The sequence below is a fragment of the Lissotriton vulgaris genome, chromosome 2_1 (genome assembly GCF_964263255.1).
Source record: "Lissotriton vulgaris chromosome 2_1, aLisVul1.2, whole genome shotgun sequence".
NCBI classification, from domain to species: domain Eukaryota; kingdom Metazoa; phylum Chordata; class Amphibia; order Caudata; family Salamandridae; genus Lissotriton; species Lissotriton vulgaris.
In genome coordinates, this window is record NC_141687.1 from 757,892,200 (window position 1) to 757,916,873 (window position 24,674).

Below are 24,674 nucleotides of genomic sequence, written 5' to 3' on the forward strand. Positions count from 1 at the left end.
AACGGGCTTGTCTTCAAGACCCACTTGCCGCTTTTTTTTGTTACAGGTTTTCTTCATAGACTTAAGCGGTAACATTTGAGGCGACCCTTTTGACAAGCACCTCTGCACCAAGACACACCAGGGCAGGTAAACCAAAACTGCTGGTGGTTATAAGGACCATGGCCTCTACTTGCATAAGTCCAGAAGAACAACCCTGTAACTCTATTGCAAGTATGCCTCTGTAGTGAATGTTTCTCCCATAGTATAACATTACCACATACAAGATTTGTGCCTCAAATCTGAGAACTGTATTTTCTATATTTCTGAAAACTACTTGCCTAATCTCATAGATTTTGGTGTGTTAATTAATATAAAAATCTGTTATTTTTCTAAATTGGTGTTGTATTTCCTTATTCAGTGTGTCTCATTTATTGACTCTGTGTGTGCAACAAAGGCCTAACACACTTCTCTGATAAGCCTAAGGCTTCTCGACAACGCTACCACAAATTGTGCATCTTGGGATTGTTAAAGCAAGGGATACCCAGACTTTCTGTACAGTGCACCTCATTTTGGTACACTATATGGAGAGCCACCTTCCTAATCCTTTGCCCTGCAAAATTAATTGCACAGCTTTGCCATTATTTTGAAAGGCGACCTTTAACTACTCTTTATTATTCATCTTTCTCGAGGTACATTCTCTGAAGAGAGGAAACGATAAGTGATCAATTAAAAAAAGACCGTCATTCAGCCTGGAGGGTCCTAGCTGCTTATGTGTTTAGGCAAACAGACTTGTCTTCCACCCTCTGCAAAATGTTTATGAACACAAGGGGCTGCTTGATGTCTTTCAAGCAGGCTTCAAACCGAGTCATGACAATGAGCTAGTTGTACTGTCCGTGCTAGACAATCCTGTACTTGCGCCCATTGCAAACTATTCAATTAGCTGGGGGGGGGGGGCACAATTCTGTATGAATGAACATGATGCTCAGATCATCTTCACTATTTTTGATCCCAGAAACACTTATCTTTCTGTGATGATGCAGCCAAGCTGAGTAACTGCCATCCAGTTCCCCGATGGTGGACGTCCCACAAATCTACAACCATTGAGCATAAATCCATTTATCAGAATATCCCTTGCTTCTGGCCTCTAAATCTTCTTGGTGTAGACCCTCTAGAATTCTTCGATATGAGGATCGGATCCTATTACTGAAGCCTAAATCAAGCGATAGAGCGTTTTCCATTGCAGTGCCCAAGATATGGACTTCCATGCCTCTGCATGTACACCCTGAAGCTTACTTTCCTCTTTCTAAGAAATTGCTAAAAACATGGCTTTGTAACTTTGAAAGCCATAGTATTAAGTCGTTGTTTTATGTCCAAGTTATGAAGTTTGACTTTATGGTACTGAAAGCCTTATATCTATGTGCTCGTACAAATAAATGTAACATGCAGTTTTTTTATGTTGGTTTCTTTTTCTGTTGGCTAGTGTTAATATATCATAAGGAGCGTTGAACATAATTCTCACTTCTGGTCCTGCTATTGAATCTTCCATTCACAGTAATGGTTTTTCCAGGTGAAGGTGACAGGCCAGCTTAGGTATCCAGGTCACTCGCTGGAAGACATGGTGTCACTGGTGGCCATTGGCTATTGGTGGAGTTGTTCCACTGGTCCATTTGGTGAAAAAGGCGATCACTAATTTAACCTTCAGTATCTCTGGAAGTGTAAAGGCAGGGATGAAGATTCAGATGGCTCCAGTTCTGGGCTACCTCCTCTAGGCACTGGGGTAGACCTCCCACCAGGCAATGAACACTACTTGGCTCAAGGTCTCTCAGTAGCTAGAAAGGAGGTAGGTAGAGGCTCCCCATGGACTGGTGAGGTTTGTGGATGATGTAGTGTTACACTTGTCGACCGCTGAACATGGTGGAGCAACTTCTTGACCTAGGCATTTCTTTTTCTTGTGCTTGCTGAGTCATCCTTGAGGTTGGTGGGCATTTTGTATGTCATGGTGTGTAGCCATTAAAGTCGTTCCCATCGGAGGGGCCTTAACATTCTTTCTTTGGATCATTAGCAGCTGGAGTCCAGCTACTCGAACAAACAGGCAGGTCTACCTCCTCTCTGTATTTCAACCAGCAGGGCAAATCCACAGGCTTTCCTAAATGTATGCCCCATCTGGAGGACAAGAGGCAACCCAAGTGGAGATTTACTCTCATTTTCACGCCTGTTCCTGGTGCACAGGACCTCCTCAGTGCACTGTTGTCGAGGCCAGTACTTAGCCTCCTTTTGTGGCTGAGCCAATCAGGGAGGCTACACCTCGTGAAAGTCCAGATGCTCCTCCGATCCTGGGGGTATTCATTTTGCCTTAGAATCACAAAGTTTCAGGCTTCCTGTTCTGCAGCCCCTCTGAAGACCGGTAAAACCTGGAATGTCTCTGTCTGGGGAGGTCGTTCTCAGTGGATCTTTGTCCCATTCAGAAAAAGATAAGGGTGGAGTTCGCCTTGGCAGAGGAATCTCATCTCTGTTACATTAATGAGCAAGGGCCGCATAACGTCCAAACCAGCAGATTTCTAGGTTAGGAGAGGGAGACAGAAGATGTGCCCTAGAAGCAAGCACCCGCCTGCCCTTGGACTCCGGCACCCGTCAATGCTTATTTACACGCACACACCCTCCTCCTTCTCCTCTTGTCGTATTCTCTCCTTCCATCTTTCTAACTGTCCACGTTTTTCACCTTCCCTCACTGACCCTCATCCTCCCCTTCTTTCTCATGTCCTTTCGCCCCTCTTCCAGTCTTTCCCCACTCCTACTCCCTTTACCCCTCCCGTTCTTTTTCCTAATTTTTAGTGTTTAGTTTTGAAAAAACGTTAAAATACACAAAGATCATTATTCATACAACGTAAAACGTAAACTAGATATACTTATAATTTTTCATACTGAAGACCAATCTATAACAGTATTCATATTGCAATCACTGCTTTCTGCTTATGTAAATGCATCATGATCATGTTACATTAGGAGTAGAAACAATAGCATCTCCTTATTGTATATCTTGATGCCATTGAAAGCAATATCCAGACTTGCACACAAGCACATTTCTTTGAAGTTAACTACAAGAGTTATACCAAATATTTAACTCTTTATTTCTCTCCAAGCCTAGTGGATAGGGAAAAGTCATTTGCTCCTGGGAGTTTTTAGTAGCAACATAAGACATCACCTTCTAGTGACTCAAAGAGGTCAGTAACATGTTTCAAGGTGTAGTTTCCACTTCACACTTCCTCATGGATGCAGTTGGTATCCCAGATACTTGAAGGTGTCCACTTCATCCCAATAATATACTTGATTCATCCATCTACCAGTTGAGCTTAGCTTTTAGCCCCCAAACCCATAATTGTTATCTTTACATTGACAAATACTTGATTTTTCTCAGCATACTCTGCTAGAAAATTTAGCTGATAGTGAAGCCACTTTTTGCCTGTGTAGGCAACATGGCATCTCCTGTATGCATAGGTTGTGAGGTTTCATACTGTCCATATGGCTGGCTGGGTTCAAACTGGAATGATGTGACGAGTAAAAAATTATGGATTTAACCCAGATCTGTGACTGGCTTTGATTTGACCAGCATTCCTGAATCATCTGTTTTTTTTGCATTGGTCCCCCTCATTTTGTATTAGGCGATCTGTGTTACTTAGATGAACGTGACATTCCCAGCTAAAAAAGAATAAAACAAACTCACTAAACTTTCAGGAGTTACTCATCAACGCCCGGGCCCAGGGGAATGAGGAAAAAAGATCGAAAGCAGATGGAGTGCGTAATAATAATAATTATGTGAAAAATAACTGTAGTGAGGTGGGCGTTGTTCGGATCTGCAGGCAGACTGCATAAGACTGATACAACTAATGTATCTACAATTCAGCAGGAAAGGCACTCCGTGCTACCTTTCTCCCGGGTGGCCACCTCAAACTATGCCATCACGGCACTGTTTTCCGACCTGGGATATCCGTGACAGCCTAATGCATTCTGGGGGATGTAGTCTAGGTTTCTTTCATTGACTAAAAGACCCAACGGAATGATTTGTAGGTAAAATATCTGTGACTGGGTTTGATTTGACCAGCATTCCTGAATCATCTGTTTTTTTGCATTGGTCCCCCTCATTTTGTATTAGACGATCTGTGTTGCTTGACTTCAGAATGACACAATTGACAAAGCATATATATATACCCCCATTTGTGGGTCTTCCATTGAGGGTGAACTTTGTGGTATGGATTTGAGCGGCGATACCCAGCCGCGGAAAGAGCCCCGCTGCCAGTGCGGCGTTACCCGTGGTGACACCATCGGGTGTTTCTAGCGTGACGGGGGTAGTCACATCACAGAGGCATGAGACTGCAGCTGGTTTTGAGAAAAGACTACGCATCACCCCACTGGTAATACTGAATATGCATGAGGACTTGGCTGTCCATCTAATATGAATGATAAGTGATATGTACTGTTATTTGATTAACCATACCATTGCTTCTGTTTCCTTCCAATTTGCTTTCCATGCTATATTTGTTTATAATGAATTCTTAATGTGATTTATATTGGGTTGATATAGTGTACCATCACGTTATTTACACTGTGATGATTAGCAGCCCATCCAGGGCAGTATAACACAGTGTTGTGTGCGGGTCTGAGGGCGGTGATATGCGATGACATAGCCCATTCAGGGCTTCATAGAATGTGAATCAACTTGAGCATTTGATCTTTGGATGCTTATTGATTGTGGGTATCTTATCAATTTTGATTTTAAGTTATTCTCGTATTATGTATATCTTGCCTTATTTCCAATATGATATAGACCCATTTCAAGATGGCGGACACGGTTTAACCTTGTGTCCTACCTCGATGTCTGGCTTTTATGACACGTGATGGTTTAAATGTATTGTGTTCGCCGTGCTTTTCCGTCTCATTACTGAGGAAGGCCGAGTGCCGAAAGCGCGTTTTTGTGAGAATTAAACATCTGTGAACTTACCCTGGGAGTGCTGCTTCCTGTTTTCCCGTGTCATTGCGGGGAGGGATCTCTGAGCTGATTGATATATATATATATATATATATATATATATATATATATATATATATATATATATATATATATATATATTCATTTTTACATTATTTTCATCCGCCATGTTATATAGTATGGCTTAAATTCATTACCATCTCTATATTTTGGATATATATATATATATATATATATATATATATATATATATATATTCATTTTTACATTATTTTTATCCGCCATGCTATATAGCATGGCTAAAATTCATTACCATCGCCAGTAGGTCTCATAGATAAAACCAGTTGGCTTTGCCATTGCTTGTTATGAGAGCCGACACATGCATGCCTTTCCCCACATCTTAATCAAGTATCCCGAAGCTGAAGAAGGCGCCTGAGAAAGACCCTCAGAAAGGCTCAAAACCATAACCCACAGTCGAAAGTATGGGAGGAAGTACGTTCCTTAAAGAAACAATACAAGAAACCAATTTGGATTGACAAAAAAAACGAGGAGAACAACTTCTGGACGAAAATAGTTCATAATGCAAAAAAAACTGACCCCAGAGCATTCTGGGCTCAGGTGAACTCAATGAACAGAACCGCAAACATCATAAGCACGACCTGTGTCCCGGAGAACGCATGAGTACAGCAACTAATCGTCACATTCTCTATAAACAACATGGAATAGCTGCCACTAGTTGCAACCTCCGCGTTTGAAAGTAAAAACGGAGAGTTACAGCTTTTAACCGCCTCACATTCCACAAACAACTTGGAACAGTCTCCATCAGCCGCAACTACCGTGCATGAAAAGAAAAATGAAGATTTGCTTCATATTACCCCTGCTCGCACTGAAGTAGAAGTCTTGTAAATCATAAGGAAATTTCGGCTTGATAGCCTGTGGGACGCCGTTCGGTCCTGGTCCACTATTTACAAGCAAGACCCTCACTATTGGGCTCGCAAGCTTAGCAGTCTGTTTCAGACGATCAACATTACCAGTCGCATTCCGGAAAGCTGGAGAGGCGCGATTATCAATCTGATATACAAGGGCGGGGATCGTACGGATCCAGCAAATTATCGCCTGATCGCGCTGATAGATGCGGAGGCCAAATATTACGCTTCGTTGATTCTAACTGACCTTGTAAATTGGTCCGATGAGAATAAAAAAATCCTCACAATTCAGTCAGGATTTAGGCGCGGCACAGGCACAATCTCAAACGTCTTAGCAATAAGCCTAATTGCAAAAAAAAGTCTACGACAACGACAAGCACTTCATCTATGTTTTGTTGACTTTAAGGCGGCCTTTGACCGTGTCAGCCGACATACACTATGGGCTAAATTAAAACAACAGGGCTTGCCGGACGCGATTTTAAATCCAATCATGGACCTTTACACTAACACCTGGATGCAGGTTAAGATCGACAATGGCCAAAGGCTCACAAGGAAGATTCCAACCAACAAAGGGTTAAAGCAAGGCTGTGTCCTGGCCCCGCACCTCTTCAATCTATTCAGGGCTGATTTGACACCAAGGCTAGACCGGGTCAACGCACATCTGCCATGGCTAGGCACATTGCCCTTAACACACCTATCTTATGCAGATGACGTCGTTCTTCTCAGTCAGACAAGAATAGGATTGCAATGCCTAATCCATGAGTTAGCTTATTTTTCCAAAGTGAACCTGATGGAAATAAACAGTAAAAAAACAAAGGCCATGATCAAAACACACAGTCGCCCCAAACAGCTGAAATTCACAATCAACAACATAAACCTGAAAGTAGTTGATAGCTACAAATATTTGGGGATACATCTGGATCGAAGGTTTACATTCACCACGCATTTTGAAACAACTGAAAAGAAGGGAACTGCTTTACTGCATGCATTCTGCAGTATACCTAAACAGCTAAAAGGCCCCTTGTTTACACCTCTTCTGGCAGTCATCAAAGCTAAATTACTTCCAACGATAGCCTACGGAAGTGTGGTTCATCATGGAAGAAGTGCACCAATACTAGATAAAATTCAAACGCGAGTGTATAAGTAAGTATTTTGTTTACCGTGTGATGCCTCACCAGCATATGTACGTCTCGAGTTTGGATTACAGCACCAAATACTCCATAAAAGGTACGAGTCAATCAAATTCTGGTATAATATCTGGCTTAATTGCGACTTAGAAATTAACTCGGCACTCTGGGCAGCCTTGCAAAACAATCCCAAAGCGCACTATGCGAAGTACCTAAATGCCTCTGTGAAAATCACCAAGATGACAGATGTTTGGCAAAGGAAACTACCAGTATTATCATTCAAGCAGATTGTGAAAAAAGCAGCCAGCTTGCACTCGTTGATTGAAGATAAAACAACCTTAAGACGACGTGCACACGCATGGATGGTTTTACAATCGTATACAAGGCTGGAGCCAGCAGCTTACCTAGGCCTTGCTTTCTCTCCCCACCTAAAATCAAAGTACTTGAAGCTACGCATGGGGAAATTGCCCACAATTGCCGACCAACCTGATTGGAGGACCCCGGGCCCTAAGTATTGTAACCTATGTGGAGCAGCAGTTCAAGATTTTATACACCTGATATGTATCTGCTGGTGTTAGAGTGCGATCGCCGGAGTTTACTCTGTAGGAAGTTTAATGAAAAAGGCATTCGCACCTGCCGCTCAGCAATACTAAAAGCTTTGGACTCAGCTGATCCACAATTCATTTGTTGAATAATTAAATTCGGAACCAATTTTGAGAATTTATTGAAAGGATAATATAGGTTGCAGTTATAATTCATCAATTTACTCTTGGTTCTGATCCACAATTCACTTGTCAAATAATTAAATTTGTAATCAATTTTGAGAATTTACTGAAAGGACAATAAGACTACAGTTATAACTCAGTAAGTTGGACATGGTTTTATAAAAAATAAGAAAAAACATGTTTTTAAAATGTGGTATCAATAACTTACATCTAATGTATTATAGCACGTGAAGTGAATGTATTTTATGTTTTTGAATATTGTAACGGTTTTAACTAACTATACAATAAAGATTTTTTATTATCCACCTACCTTTGTGGCTGTTCCATCGAGGGTAAACTTTGTGGTTTAGATATATATATATATATATATATATATATATATATATATATATATATATATATATATATATATATATATATATATATATATATATATATATATTTACATTATTTTCATCCACCATGGCTTAAATTTATTGAGTGATCAAGGCTACTGTGTAGTCGAAACGTGTTTGGCAGCGGCTAAATAAAGAAATCTTGGAAAATCTCACACGGCGTGGTCGTTCAATGGTGGAGTAAGCGGGACTCAGTCCAAGGAGTCTTATGGTGACTACGCAATTCTCGGTATGGTGGAGGCAGTGAATTCTTGGATAATCGTAGCATATATATATATATATATATATATATATATATATATATATATATATATATATATATATATATATATATATATATATATATATATATATATATATATAAAATTAATTTTTACATTATGTTCATTATATAGCATGGCTAAAATTCGTTACCATCGCCAGTAGGTCTCATAGATAAAACCAGTTGGTTTTGCCATTGCTTGTTATGAGAGCCGACATATGCATGCCTTTCCCCACCACTTCAACAGCAGTTGGGCCCACTCCTTAACATGCGTCACCATAGCTCGAAATTCCTTGGGGGGGCTGCTTAGTACTCCCGTCCGGGTGTACCTATGCTACTCAGAGTAGCTGATTTTTTTCTCCCAAAAGCAGAAATAAGTATTCCGGTCATGATATAGAAAATTATTTATGTGATACATCTGATTTCTTTTTTCTGGTGCCGCCAGATGGTGCTGTTGCAATAAAGTTGGTATTACGGAGCACTCAGTAAATCAATTATTGGAATTGTGTCTTCCCTTTAGAAACGTACATACATACTTCTGTTGCCTGTACCCAGATGTAACCAGCTGTTGTTGCCTTTCGATATGCCGTACGCAGTGTTTCCGGTGGGTCCCCGTCAAAGATCACCCAACAATTCCTTCTTTGCTCACCACCCAAAATAGAAGAAAGCTCTTTGACAGTACTTAATTAAGCAAACCATGATGTGTTCTGTTTGCTATGTTATTACATCAGTTAGCTAGGCAGATATTGCCTCTTTGGGTATATGCTGATAGGTCCACCTAATCAGTATAAAAGTAAAAAGTGCAGTGTACTTCGTCCCCAACGATATTTTCCTTTTCCCTGAACTTTCTCTTTTCTTGCATTATTTATTTTTCAAACAATAAGAGCATGGTTCTATAGTCAAATGTTATTTAGATATTGTCACTTCTGTGGGCTTAGCCAGTAGGACCCTGATAGCGGGGAGTTGGATTTGGTGGTCAAAGGGTGTAGGGTACATTAAATTCACATTTACTCCTGACATATGCAGGCTAAACAACATATAACTAAATCCCTTTTATTGAGTTTGGGATCAAGATGTAGAGACTGTGTCCTCCAGGGTCAATAGCCTGCGGTTCAGGAACATTCAGCTCTTGTTATAAGTGCCAGCATCTCATAGTACAGAGCCTACTCCTCTGTGCCAACCACTGACATTTCAGTAAAGTCAGAGCTCTGTTCTGTGTGAATAGGTTGAGCCTGATCTATGAGGAATGGGCCCCAAATACTATAGATGTGCATCTGAACTCAAACCTTGTATGTTATGCGTTCACAGGAGCGAATTGTAGTCGTTTGTTCAGCCATTTGCAATGGGTTGGTGTAGAGGCTATGTACCAATGGCGGAGGGTACATATTTTGGCTGCTGCCAGGCTTGTAGCTGCAACCATCTGTGGCTAACTACAGTCAGTTCGACTAGGTCAGGGGTGTTGTGGATAATTGAGAGGAGTACAGATAGTGAAATGGTAAGATTGGCAAGGCTCGTGAGTTTAATTGAGACCACCTAAAACTTAATTATATAGTGCGGCATTCCCATCTTATGTAAATTATATGACCCCCATCTCAATTGCATTTCCAAGAGCTGCAGTACTTCCGAAGACCAGTTTTGTATAGTTCCAGCAGTGCCCAATATATATATATATTTTTTAATTGAGCTCCCTTGCTACTCTGTCATGATGTTGTAGCACTGAGGACCAGCGTGTCTTTGTGTGCCATAGTGTCTTCTAGTGTATCCTAGAATTGAATGGAGTGGGTATGGAAATAGATGTCTGTGATGAGAGTACCGTATATGCCGGGTACTGCTCACAATATTGCCCCATGAATTGAAGTTCTTCTTGATGGTGAAGTTCAGCAGTGTTGCTGAGCAAAGGCCAATATTGCTTTGCAGACAACACCATTAACAACTAAATCCTCCATTCAGACATTTATACACCCACTGATTCTTCAATACACCTATATAATACATAGTTAAACTTTACAGAAACACACAGTCACTGGATGATGCCATTAGTGCTGTCATCAGTGATGTCACTGACCATCTCATGAATGATGTAATATGTGACGTCATCAGCAATGCATTGCGGGGGCGCGAGTTATATTTAGCTGAACTAACTATAACAGCGAATTTCTCTGGTTTTGTACGAGTGAAATGTCCAACTAACTATAACCTCCCTGAAACCTTTGTTTTTTTCCGTGAATTTCTATGTTTTTTTGAAATGCTAATTTCGAACTATAACGTGCCTGAAACCTATGTTTTTTTCAGTGAATTTCAAAGGTATTTTAAATGCTAATTTCTAACTATAACCTACCAGGCATGTTTCCAGAGTGGTGGAGAAAGGTGATCCTAGCCTCCGAAACACCTCTTAGCAATCCCACTATGTGGGGTTTACTGGAGGTAACAGGAGGAGTAGTTAGCCCCCAACGTCAACCTTGGGGGCCAACTATCCCTTTTATTACCACCAGTAAGTCCCACACAGCAGGATTGCTAACTTCCTATATCAAGCCTGCCCCCTCCCTACACCATTGTGCAAACGTGCCCCCTAGCACGTTGTAAATTGGGGGATTAAGCCCCCTTGAATCCTGTGGGTCCCTGGGGGCCAAGTAGCTCACCAGGTACCTCCAGGAAGCGGCACAGAGCTGCTCTGTGCCGCTTCCTGAAGGTACCTGGTGGCCGCGTGGCCCCTCTCCAGAGGCCATTTTCGGCCCGGGGACCGCATCCCCTTGGCCGGCCTGGCCTTATTTTGAGGGGGGAGAGAGGGGCTGCGTGGTCCCCCTCCCGGGCCACTTCTAGCCCCGGGATCCGCATCCCCTGGGACCTGGCCACTCCTTTGGGGACTGTGGGGGGAGCCCCAATGCCCCCATGGTCCTGCTGGCTCCCCGCCTCCTTTGGGAGCAGGCATTACAGTCCACAAACGGACCTGCTAACATGCAGCTCCCCTTGTGGAAAAGCAATCTGCTTTGGATTTTGGAAGCGAGAGGAGGAAACCTGGTTTCGCTTCCAAAATCCAAACCAGTGTTTGCTATGACCGGGCAGGAGCTACACCACGAAGTATTCAAAATCTACTAAGAACAGTGTACATCCTGTGCAACAGTTGTCACCCACCACACTGTCCACATGGTGCTAGCCAGCTCCCTGCATACATTGGAAGCCAACTTTGGTCCTGTCCTCAGGGAGAAGCTTATAATGCTGCTCCCTGTGGGCGGTAGCAATAGTTAGATGTTTCCCTGCCCGCGTCACTGCGGGCAGGGAAATGTATCTAAAGTTTGCTCCTAGCAGGTGAAAGCATTTTTTAAGCTCCCACCAGCTGGGTGCAGATTTGGTGTTTGCTCCGCTTGGCGGGAGATTTAAAAATGGTCCTGCCAAGCGAGAGCAAACACAGGTGTCCCTGCCCGCACTGTTGCGTCCAGGAAAAGCGCTATGCCCTGGGGGGCGGTTTCCCTGGCACATTGCCTGTGAACCGGCCCCAGGAGGTGGGGTCCCTGAGGCTATTAATAGCTAGAGCAGAGGGTGCCGCTCTGCCCGCCTCCCGAAAAAGGAATCTGTTCCTTTTCAGGCTCGGGGAGGGTGCCCACATGGCCATCCCCTCCCCATTTTGTGGAATATTGGCACTGGGGGCAGGATCTCCAGACTTTTTGAGGGGGCTATGTGCCCACCCTTTTTGTAACGATTTGGTACTGAGGTGGTCTCACTGGGGTGTTTCGAGGCTCGGGCACGGGGGCTTGCAGCCCGCACTCCCCATAAATAAAATCGGCCCTGGTGGTGGCTTCCCCGGTACTTCTAATGGCTTGGAGTGAATGGCGGCGCATCACCCCATCCCATTAAAATTGTGTTTTGGACATATAATAAATAAATGCTGCCCGGCCGTTATTTTTTTCTTTTTTCCATACTGTTAGACTCTTGCAGGGTCGTGGTGTTTTTTGACATTGTTTTTTTTCTTTTTCTTTCTTTTGTCCCAAGTGGGGTCCCTCTGGATCGCCCCCTTGAGGTTTAGGATGTCAGAATATCTGTATCCTCCCCCATATCTCTCTCATATCTCTCTCTTTTTAAAAAAAAAAAGAAATTCAGGACAGCGCCCCAAGTTTCCGAGTCCTGTAAAGGCTGCCTGCAGCATTTTTCTCATGTTGCTGGCAGCTAATCAGAGCACTCGCTCTAGTGGGAGTCTGACACTCACTGGAGCCAGATTGGCCAATGGAATTTAAGCTCACTGGGCAAATCAGAAGGCTCTACTTTAAAATGCCATCCAAGTATCTATAGTTTTTTTACCATTCGGGCCATATGTATGAACACATTTTCCCATAGACACAGAATGGGTAAAACCCTTTAATACATCTGGCCCTTAGTATCTGAAACTACTGAATGGATTTACACCAGATTGTAAAAAGCACAGTCTGTGGACCGAGATCTAGTGTCCTGCAGAATGTGTTGTAATTCCGTTCAGCAGTTTTTGCTGTAAGCCGCCTTAAGAGTATATGAAAATTGCATGGGGATTTTGAGTTTTTGAGCCACCTTTTTTTTGTCTCGGTCCCTGCTTGACGGATCACCCCAAAACTTTCCAGGAAACAAGATTAGTCTTAGTCAAAGTCATTAGCAAACCAAAAAATGCTCAGTCTGTGGAAAAGCAGACCTAACTATAACTACCTAGTGGCCACTGCCACTAGTTAAAATATATATATATTTTTTACTTCCCTTATTTATACTTACCTGCACGGCAAACACATGCGTTGTAAAAAATGTGTGATAAAGGAATGCGGGATGATTGCGTGCATTAAAATGTTGTACAACGTTGTTTAAGATGAGATTGGCAATTAAAAATAGGTAGTCTGTCTTTCAGTCTCCCATTTCAACCTTAAAAAGTGAGTTGATGTGATATTAGTGGTTATAACTGACTGACTATCCTCCTAGAATGATTTGAGCTCAATTGGTTGTCTCCAGGTCGCTTTATTATTTGTAATTATAGGGTAAATAGGTTTAGATTGCATTATGTAAATCATAATTTTTAATTGGAGAAGCAATATCACCTTCTATTTTCTGGGCATAACCGCTCTGGCTTTTGCTTTGAGAAATGGTTCAACCTTCCAACTCCCAAATGGAAATTATATCGGAGTAATCCCAAATGGGATCATTTCACCCAAGTTAGAGTCTACTTAATATGCTTGTCAAAATTTAGTTTATTATTAAATAACATTCCCGAATTTTTATAAAATTCGAAGGAATCAAGACATTATTAAAAGGGGAATGATGGCCCTCAATGGCTATAATCTGAGTTTTTTAAATATTGTAAGTCTGTTTAATTTACATTAGGTTTCAAAAGCAGTTAACTGCCATTGTAAACCAATGGCCTTTGCAGACAGTGGTTGAGATGGTGGTAATTCCAAAGGTTCAAATCATGTCTCGTTCTGTAGTCAGGGGCGTAAATGGTTTGGGTGTTCTCTAAATCATACATTTCTGTTTTTATGATCTTGCTGAAGTGCGTTGACAGCACTGATCCTCACTTCCAGCTCCTACATTCTTGGCTGGCTCTAAAATGCTGAGGGGGGCTGAGATAGCTGACCTTCATCCCTCATCCCTCATAGCAGATCGCAGGGCTTGTCGCAAATGTTCTTATATGTAGACACATTTCCCCCTCTTGTGTCACATTGGGTCCTTCAAGGCATAAATCTGCCTGACAAGGATACCAAACTGTGGCGTTTACTCGGGGATCTGCCATCTTGGACGTAACATGGCTCAGTTTCTCCCATGTCATTTTCATTTGGCAACAATTTGCAAGGGCCCGTATCCTGAGCATCCTCCAAACAACGCTCTTTGGTGTTCTTAGATAAGGTGACTAAGTCCCCACAACATGTAAATGCAAAAGAGGTGCCCCCTTTAACTCTCTGTACACAGGCCCCTCAATGGTAACAGGAGTTTGAAGTATTTGGGTACAGTAGTTGCACCAAGGGAGAATGCTCACTGACTTCCCACTGAAAATGAGTTCAAGGGGCTTGGACTAGATATGAACTTTTTGGGTTCACATTTTTGAGTGTTTGAGAACATATTATGAATAATTTTTGCAGTATTGATCATGAACATGAGAACATGTGAACACTGAAACTGCTTTGTGATCACTAACTGTGCACGTGTTGATCACTGCCTTGTATTTCTTTGGAGATATGAGTGGCTGCAAGATGGTGCCTATAGTAGCAATAGAGACAGTCCAATTCCCCACGTCTTCTTTCCTGCTACAGCAAGCCCTTTAACATTGGACCTGACCATCAATATGTAGGCAGTTATCGCACCATTCCATTCTTTTAAATGGGCAGGAGTCACCCTTCCTAGGAACCCCTGTCCAGAGTTTTATGTAATGCACAGACCCTGAATGACTTCGAGACCGAGCCTGACTTGCATGGTTTTAATTGCTGTTGGTACTCATAGAACATGGAGCGGAGTGGTGCCATTTCCCTCTGGCTTGGGACAAGCAGGAAGACCCTGTGAAACTCTGCTGGCCTACCCTGCTGCTGACCTTACCAGTGCCATGCACTCATTTGGTCCCAACTACGAAGATTATACTGGAGCCGATGCTTGACCTTCTGCCCCCCACAGGGCCGAGCCCGTTCAAGGAACAAGCTCCTTAAACCAAGCACTTCCCTTGGGGGAAGGAGGGTTGAGATACAATAAGAAAAGAGACTTGCAGTACTGGATCTGCTCAGCGGCTGTGTGACACTGTTTCACAGGATTTGCCGCTCCTGAGACCTTCTGCGTCTGCGAGGTAGATGTGCACTGGACCAGAACCTCTGTTATTGCGATGACGCAATACACTGGAAATAACAAGAGGAGGCAGTTGTCCTCAGTACAATAACAGACCTCTAAATACAATGACCATGCATTGACTTCAGTGACATACACTTGCAGGTTTCATCAGCAGCTTTGCATGAGAACAGAATAACCAAGATCATAGTTTTGAGTTTCAGGTGCTACCAGGAATCAACTTGAAGTACAGATTGGAGTTACTGGCACTCCCAAGGTTTAACTCGGAACACAGATTGGAATTACTGGAGCTACCAAGCATTGAACTCTGAACACAGATCTCGGTACAAGGTTCATACATACAGCATACTTTCTGAAAGGCTTTCTCTTGGCACTGCTGTTCATTAGCAAAACAAGGGGGCTAAAGTCTTTAGTTCTTGCGCAATCACACTTCAAGCACCAAGGTTGCAAGAAAGGTCCCGGACATGATCCAAAAGAAGCGCTAGAAGAAATCACAGAGAGGACATGGAGGAAATGTCCATAGTGTTTGAAGATGCTGATACTCGGTCCTTCCTACTGTTATAGGAGGGTTAATGCGCACTAACCTGATATCAAATACTTAGCCTTGTTCTTTCACTTGTCTGAAGTAGGAATAAGATCTTGAGGCTTTGACTCGGGGAGTCACCGGTGAACAGAAGTAGCTGTGCAAGAGGAAGAGAAGAAGGAGGCTTCAAGCGAGCTGGAACCATCTGAATCTGTGGTTCAACTTTGACTTGAAGGAGACTTGAGCGCTTCTTGGTTTTGGCTGGATTCTTCAGCCGAAACCGAGCGAGCCCAAGCCATGACTCTGGGTTGGACGTGGTTTATAAACCCTCTCGAATGTTCAACTGGCATAGCTAGTTGACATGGAGCACATGGCAGTCTGGAAGGTTCTTAACGACCCTCAAATGAAACATGCGTTAGTACCCTCGCTTTGACCTTAAAGGAAGAGCAGGTGCAACTTGATGGATGTAACCAATTAACCTGGAAATACATGTATTGCTTTTGCTCAAACGTGCATAATGGAAAACCACACCAAGGTCCAAGTAACAGCGGGTGCAAGGTACTCAATTGGTTCAAGGGATTCTGGGGGAAGCTTGCAGAGACTCAATCGAAAACTACACCAAGGCCCTAGTAACAGCAGGTGCAAGGTACTCTACTGGTTCATGGGTTCTGGGATCGCTTGCAGGGAGTCAAGCACAGTGGAATCACAGGCTTTTGTGAGCATCAGTCATGGTATCATAGAATGCCATTAAACGCCACAGGGGCAATACAATGTGAGCACTATGCGCTATCCCCACTAGACAGAGGGCGCACAAGGAGTGCGTGACAACCTGTGTAGAAGTCCTCAGCCAGCCAAAGGAGACCATAGATGCAGAAATAGCCGCTTGACCCCTCATTCCCCTAGCAGCTTGACCCCTCTATCCCTCTCAATAGATTGGAGGAGAGCGGCCTCAGAAACTCAACCTACAAGTGCAAAAGAGCTTAGTGGTGACCTTCGAGCAAGAAGAATCTGTCACTGCACTAAATGTTATTTTGGTTCTTTGAAGACTCTGCTGCTTTCGGAGGAAGTCCAGGTTTGAGTTGGTTTGCAAATTAGGGTTCACTCAAAGGAGGATGCATTTAAAGATTATGATATCCTGCACTGTTCCTCCCGTAAATTAGACCTGACCTGCTTCTACATCTGTATGTAGCAGGAACAGCCCTTTCAGAGTCTATGCATGCATTCTGTCCTCTGTAGGTGGCCATGAAGATTTCCACGTGTAGGAGCTATCGTAATTCACATTGTAAATATTCTGGCCCATGCTACTGAACATCTGACTGTATTTAACCCCGCTCATGCTCATGACGAGCTGAGCTCATCATGAGCCACGGTTCCCGTGTGCTTATGACGAGCTGAGCTCATCATAACGGTTAGAACGCTCACACGTGGGTTTATTTCCCCTACTGTGCGAGCGTTCTACAGAAACGGGTGTGGCGTGACGAGCTCAGCTCATCATGAGCACACGACCACCGTGGCTCATGACAAGCTGAGCTTGCCACGAGCACAGGGGCGCTGTGCGCATCCCCCCAGCACAGCGGAGGGAATCAGCCCCGTAGGCAAGGGGTTACGGGTATAGAAAGCTATGTGGTTACATGAGACTGCAGAGTCTGTGTTGGAAGGGTAAGTGGTGGAAAGTAATGGCAGAAGTATTGTCTCATGTTTGCAGAAATGAGACACCACGAAGACCCTGCACTCTGTCATAGCATTGTGTGCGTTGGGTACAGGTGCCACAGGATCTTCACTGCCCCAAAACTGGGGTTAACGTAACAGTCTAAGTTAAATACAGAATGCTAATTCTTTCAAGCGGCCCCATAACTAGACCTTTGGTCCAGGTTCAACCCTCCTCTTTTGCTGCGTTTTCTCCATGCCACTGGAGTCAAGCTATCCTGGCTGAAGAGGGGTGAAACCCCGAAACCGGTCCTAGGATGCTTGTCTCCAGTCCAGGGAGGGCCTGGCCTTGGCAGTTCGGGCTGGACTGTTCCCGTTGGGCACAGGGTCAAGACTGATTTGCATATTGCTGGGTTCAAACTGGAATTGCATGGTGAGCAAAAAACTATGGTTTCAGGCCCAGATCTCTGTACTGGGGTGAATGTATGACATTGTTCTGCATTCTGTCCATGAATTGTTGTTTTTTCAGTGTTTTGGGGCAGGGGTAGAAACTGCACTATCCGTTTGAGCGGTGAATCCATTGACCAGGATGACAAGGTGATCCTGATAAAAAAGCTTTTATTAAAAACGACATAACCCGTTCAAATCCTTAGCTTGCATTTGCTTTATTTTTTTATAATTTTTAAATTTTTTTAACTTGGTTACAGCTACCGTCTTTGATCCTCACCTTTACTTTACTGGTCCTCTTTTTGAAAAGGGTGCAATGCATTTTGTGTGCGGACTTAAATCTTATTCTCTTTTGTGTATTATCTAAGGCTGTTGTGGTACTATATGGGGCTGACATTTAGAGCTGCCCCTGTTCGAAACTATCCACTATTGAAAATTCATTCATTAGGCAGTTATTTGGGCCAATAGTTGGTGCCATTGTTTGCCAACTCATTTTATATTAGGACATGATTCCATAATAGGTAAAGTAAAATTAGTGAACCAATTTATTCGGGTTTGTGGTCCAGATAACTGCATAGCCTTAAAAAAAATCTTCCTAAGTTTAAATTCGGGTGGCGCCCATGTTTTATCAAAATATATTCATCTTTAGTAATCATTGGCCACTATAATGCATTGGTCATCTCATGTAACATAAAAAATCCTTTGATTGCAAAAGGGAAAGTATCAAAAGTTTAGTGAGACATTGTCTATTAATATGAGAAGCGTCCCCTAACCATCAGTTTCTGTTGGTTAAAACGTTATGGGACTTAGACAGTTCATCATGAGTCGCTGGAACCCCCAACAATAAATGAATGTTAAAATTTTGTCGAGGGTTCTTACCACAAGCATTTTTATAACACAATGGTGTGGCCATTACTCTTTTCAAGATACTTGTGGATCTTTCTGCCCAGCCTATTCTGAGGTCTTTTAAGTGGCTAGTACAGATGTTTAAAAATCTAAGGTCAGAAATATGTACTATGCCCAATTTCATGCAAGTCTGCCACTGGTACTGGTTCTATTTTTGCAGGGATCCAGTTTTTTGTATTTGCATGGTGAGTTATGACTACATTTGCAAAACATGATTTTGATAGAAATATGATTTTAAGTACAGTAAGGAAGTGCCCATGTATGCAAATGACAAAATACCTCTTTCAGTTGACTGCTGTTAGCAACAGCCAGCATTTAGCGGTGTACAATACTGAGAATTTCAGCATACCAAAATCTGTTATAATTCGGTGTATACAATTCAAAGCTGAACATTTGATATTGTGCTTAACTCTTTATTTTTATGTGTACTAAATGCTTTGTGTTTTTATCTTTGTTGATTGTTTTATGGAATCCTTATTTGACCGTCCCTTTTCAGGTCAAGTTTCCTACTCCATCTTCACATGCTGTATAAGGGCTTCTCTCGGCTTTACACTGGTCTGTCAACACACCTTCTTGTTCTCTGCAGTGTATATATTTACTTCCGTGATCGCTTTTTCTTCCTCTAAGACCTTCTTTTGAACACTTCTACTTCAAAATTTCAGACCCCCATTTACCTAGCTAATAACGGTTTTTAGCTCGATTTTACTTTGGTATACTTTTCCATACAGTTATAAAAATGCGCTATTTCTCAATTGTGCATTTTGTCTAAAGATCACATAGACGTTCATGTGAACGAACATAGTATACCATCTAATTAATTACCCCTTTCTAACTTGAGTATTAATTGAGCAGAGGTTTTACTTCCCAGTTCAGTGTTTTGCTTATTGTTTATGCCTTCCACTAGGACACCGTGTGTTCCCACTTGGGTATAGATATCTTTTTTAAATTTTGAAAAATAAAATGTAAGTATTTATACATTAAAAAAAAATAATCATACGATTGTCACACAATAATTTCTGCTTTCCTGTTGGTGATACCAGACTTCTTGATGAGTGTGCTATGCTACTTTTCTAATCCCATGAAAAATACGGTCTTAATGATTGTGCTAACATATCTTATACTCGTGTTCCCTTTACTGAAAGGATGTTTGTCCGATTTTCAGAACTGCATTGCATGGTTTAGGATGTTTGACAGAATGTAATGTGTACAATTTCTATTTTGTTTAGTATTGTATAACATTTTGTGGGGTAGGACACTTTGTTAAAACCTATTAGTATGTTGGGCACAAAACGACTTAAGCAACATCTAGCAACGCATTAAAACCACTGTAAGGAGTTTTATTGGTTTCATTGCAAACTTGAGAAAGCAACACATTATACATCATTTAAGGCCGAATAAATAATTCAGTGTGTTTCAACAGATGTTTTGTTTCTTGCATTTTATACTAGCACATTTAGTGAACAAGGCTTGCATTGACGTTTTGTGGATTGGTGTTTCTTTTAATTGTTCCAACACTCCTGGCTCCTAATCACTCTTTTTGGACGGCATTGTGAATTATACGTTGGTCATTTTTATTTGCCTCTCACCTTAGGTCGTAACAACTGAAAAGAATAAACAAGATTCACAAGAAGATCTTGATGAAGAAATGGAGAATGAAATTTGTAAAGTGTGGGATATGTCAATGGATGAGGTACTATAACTATAATATGTATACCTTTTTACACACAGAAAAATAAATGAATCATATGTCTTAACATCTATTTAAACAATTAATCGGAACTGGAATTCTAGACCTGTGGTATTGAAAGTTGAAATAGCTGCTGGAAATGTGAAAGTATCGAAGCCCAATGAGGGTAAGGCAACGGGTAATGCAAAATATTCTATATTATACTACTAATTTGTACAGCACGTGGGTGCCTCTGTAAGGGCTTCCCAGCGCTACTTGCTCCTACTTTGACCACCTAAACACAAAACCAAGCCTAGACTGCAAACATCCAAGGCTTTAACTGTTTCCTAAAACAGATGTGATTAGGAATTTTCTGCAGTTGTAGAGGCACGTTATTCCTTAACACAGGAGCTACCGCTCCAAAGCAGCATCCTCCCTTCCGCTACAATTTAAAGCGGGGTACAACAGCCAAATTAGAGTCTGCTGATCTTAATTCCACAATCCAGTAGGAGTCCTGGAGGAGAGGCAACAAACTGGGCGCGCCCTGCTTATTCATGATCTGGTGAATCACACATAAAAACTTAAAACTCGATACACTTCTCTCCTGGAAGCCAATGCAGATTGTGAAGTTGCTGAGAGACTGAAAAGAATTTTGTGGCATCATATAATAATCTTGCAGCCGTGTTCTGGACAGTCTGCAGTCTTTTTTATTTTACCTGCCTAAAGGCACCGAAGTGCAAGATGTTGCAATAATCGAGGCGTGAGATGATTTAAGACTGGATGATCATCTTCGACATCTGAGGACGGAAGAAGCCAATAAAGCTTTAAAAGCTTTTAAGGGTGTCAAATCAAGCAGAAGACAGCGCTTTGACTTGTGGCTCTAAAGATAAAGAATTTTCTAAACAGACGCCCAGAGTTTGAGTAGCAGATTTAGGCTTGGGTTGAGACCCTAGCGTGCTTGGCCACCAATAATCACCCCACTCTTGCAAGTGTTTCTCTAGCAGAAGAATCTCAGTGTATTGGCATTCAACTTAAAGCTGTTAGAATGCATCCCTTCAGAAACACCTGTCATACAGCTCTTAAAATTGATGAAACCAGCTTCGGTCCCCGCAGATAATGATATAATAAGCTGAGAATCATCTGCGTAGAATACTAATGAAACACAAACGATTTCACTACTTGTGCCAGTGGCCTTACATAAATATTACAAAGAGTAGCAATGTGGGACATTCTAAAGTCCTCTTGATGGAAGCAAAAGGTGGCAATATCATCTGGAAAGACATATCAATTAGAAAAAAGTCAAGCCAGGCCCATGCATTGGCCCGGATCCCAATCTCCTACAGTAGGCTCAGGAGCACCTCAGGGGCCACCATTTCAAAAGCTGTGCTTACATCTAACAGAATTGGCACTCTGGAACCTCCATCATGGATAATTTGTCCAAGGGTCTCCATCACTTTAAGGAGGGCAGATTTGATAGTATGGGTAGGTCTACGAATGGTCTGCCAACTGACGTTTTTCTAAGAAATCCAACAGGGAACTGTTCACGTGTTTCTCCAACATTTTTCCATGGAGAGGAAGGAGAGAAATAGGTCTGTAATTGTCAGGCAGGGAGTTGTCTATAGTAGATTGTATTACAAGTGGGGTGATTTCTGCATGTTTCTATGCAGTAGGCCCCACCGCAATCGACATAGAAAGGTTAGCTAGGCTAGGGACCAGACTTGCATACTGGACTATGTCAAAACCCTCTCGTGTATGGAAAATAATCTAGCATGATGGAAGAATGGCTGCCTTCCTGTAGAAGAGGTGAATACTCTGACACCTAAACCTAATACGTTGGCAACGTTGGGGAACTGTATTTGGTTGAGAACAAAAAAATGGTAGGAAAGAAGACATCTGAGAACTGTAATTTGATGGGAGAGGAGAGAGCCAGAAAACAAAATAGATGGGACAGGAAAGGAGTTCCCAGACCTGATTCTTGCTAATAATAATATACATACTTTCATAACTGTACCTTTATATCGGTTACTGGAAAATATATTTTTTTCATTCTTTCTGAGGATTAACCTTTAATATTGTCTCACCTCTGATGCAAAACTCTAAACTATAACTTTTTCCCCCAAACCTAGCTCCTAGCTAGGAATAGAGCAATCAAATGTAATTTAAATCATTCAATAACTTCGCTAACAGGCTGGCTAAAAGATGTTTGCTTAACTTGAAGTATTCTATTTAGAGTGAGGGCACCGACCTTGACATGGACCTTTGATTTCTGTATGTTTGTATTTAATATATAGTCTTAATTCTTAAATGCTGTTGTTTTGGTTTACATTTTAGATTTATTCAAAATTATGCTTTACCTTTTTTATAGGATGTCACTGTATTTCTCCAAGAGTTCAACGCTCCTGAAATACTTTTAAGTGTGATCGCCAAGTCCAAATGTTGTCGACTTACGGTAAGTAGAAGAGCAAAGAAAGTTCTATTCTTTAGTTCAATTCCTATCTCTGTTGTATGTTTTATGTGGTTGCTGTCGCTTAAATCATGTAGACATGTATCTGCAGCCTTACCATGCGTTACTTGTGTTACTCAGTTGGCTGTGACCTCGCTGTATCTCATCTTTGTCACATTTCTTGGTGCTTAATGCGGAGTATTGCCATAAAGAAATGTTTTCTCTCCTTCCTTCCCTTTAACAAGTGCAGACCGAACATATCTGATTGTGGGTAACGCTAGGCATATGCCAGTGCCATTTACCCCGATTGCTTCCCTCTCTTACTCTTTCAACACCAGTCACATTTCCTCCCTACCCTTCTTTCAAGCTGCTGTGTTTCAATGGGGAAAACAGTTGTCGCTCGAAAGTTGCTATTGTGTGTTTTTTCATACTGTGTTTGTAATGATTATTAATGTTCTTTAAATAGCCTGAAAAGGGAGTTAATTAGAAATCTAGTTATCTACTGCTTAGTTGTTGACCACATACGATTTGAACAGAAAGTTTATTCGGGACTCCAAAATAAGAAAATGTTAGAGGGTATTTCAAAACATTTAAATAATGCCAAACATATGCACTGTTTTACTGCACTTTTTCTTTTTTTCCATTTCATCTCCATGAAGGAAACTAGTGCAGTCTTAACCATTTTTTCAGTTTTTATTGTGCTAGTATCTGCTTTTTATATTATTAAAAAGTGTTAACATCACTATTTTATTGGCCATCTTTAAAATCGGCAACTGCCAGCCTACATCTGTGGATACCTGCATATTTGGCAATGTCTGTCCAGGCTCACACATGTTATTCAGAGACCATCTAAAGAGCAAATTGTCACTCATCTGCTACTGGGTATATCCATGGAATTTCATGTTAAGTTCAGTCTCTAGTTCTTTTTAACTAAAACGTATTGATCCATTGTTAGACCTGGTGGTCGCTATTTGGCTGAGGTAGGTACCTTATGCCACATAGGTACCCTTGCTTGCAACGTCTGGAGAAGAAAGAACACCTTCGCATATAGCCCTCGCTCACCCCCTCGGTAGCTTGGCACGAGCAGCCAGGCTTATCTTCAAGGCAAGTGTGTAAAGTATTTGCAACCACGCTCTCAGTAACCCAATGATGACACCACAAATGGACTCCCCGCGAGTTTCAGAAAAACAAGTATAAATTTATAAAAAAGATATACGATGAGACCACACGATATAAATCCTACATATGCATATTTATAATATTCCACCTGGCCGGTTATTAGGCCTGCCAGCCCTTCTAAGTTCTGGCGATATTAATAAGCAATTCTAAATGATCCACTGCAGTCCTTTATGCAATGCTATGCAGTTCGTAATGCAAGAATCAAGCACTTTGCAATATAAAAATAATGCCAAAATATTGCAATGCGTAACGCAACAATCAGGCAGTTCATAATGCAGAACTAATGCAATACTTAATACACTAATCCGGTAGTTCGTAATGCAGAAATAATGCAGTGGGTAATACGACATTCAGGTAGATCATAATGCAGAAATAATACAATGCGTAATACACTCCAGCACCGATCACGGTGCCTTAGACGGTCTCTCCGCCACTCGTACTGACTCGTGGTCAGCTTCCGCCAACAGATGTCCCCAACAAGGGTATGGTGTAAACCAAAGTGCAGCTCCACACTCCGGTACCAGTACTGCCACTCCTTGGCAAGTACGGTCTGCGATATGAGCCGAAGCAGAGGCTCGTGCTGCAAAAATAGGAGAGGCCGAGAGTGTCTCTTCGAGCCGGCACCCCACCCCAGGCGGTGACATACTTTACCTGGGGGGTGCGTCCTCGCTCTCCTCTCCTCTACCCACGA

General features: G+C 42.0%; 1 protein-coding gene across 2 annotated transcripts in view; it reads left to right on the forward strand.

Moving 5' to 3' along the window:
• SAAL1 (serum amyloid A like 1) overlaps nucleotides 1-24,674 on the forward strand; it is a 266,162-nt gene that overhangs the window by 64,587 nt on the left and 176,901 nt on the right. For both annotated transcript variants that reach the window (XM_086956068.1, XM_086956067.1), the window contains 2 exons: nucleotides 20,287-20,385; nucleotides 22,727-22,810. In XM_086956068.1, the coding sequence (XP_086812194.1) occupies nucleotides 20,287-20,385; nucleotides 22,727-22,810 (183 nt within the window). The remainder of the gene's footprint in view (nucleotides 1-20,286; nucleotides 20,386-22,726; nucleotides 22,811-24,674) is intronic.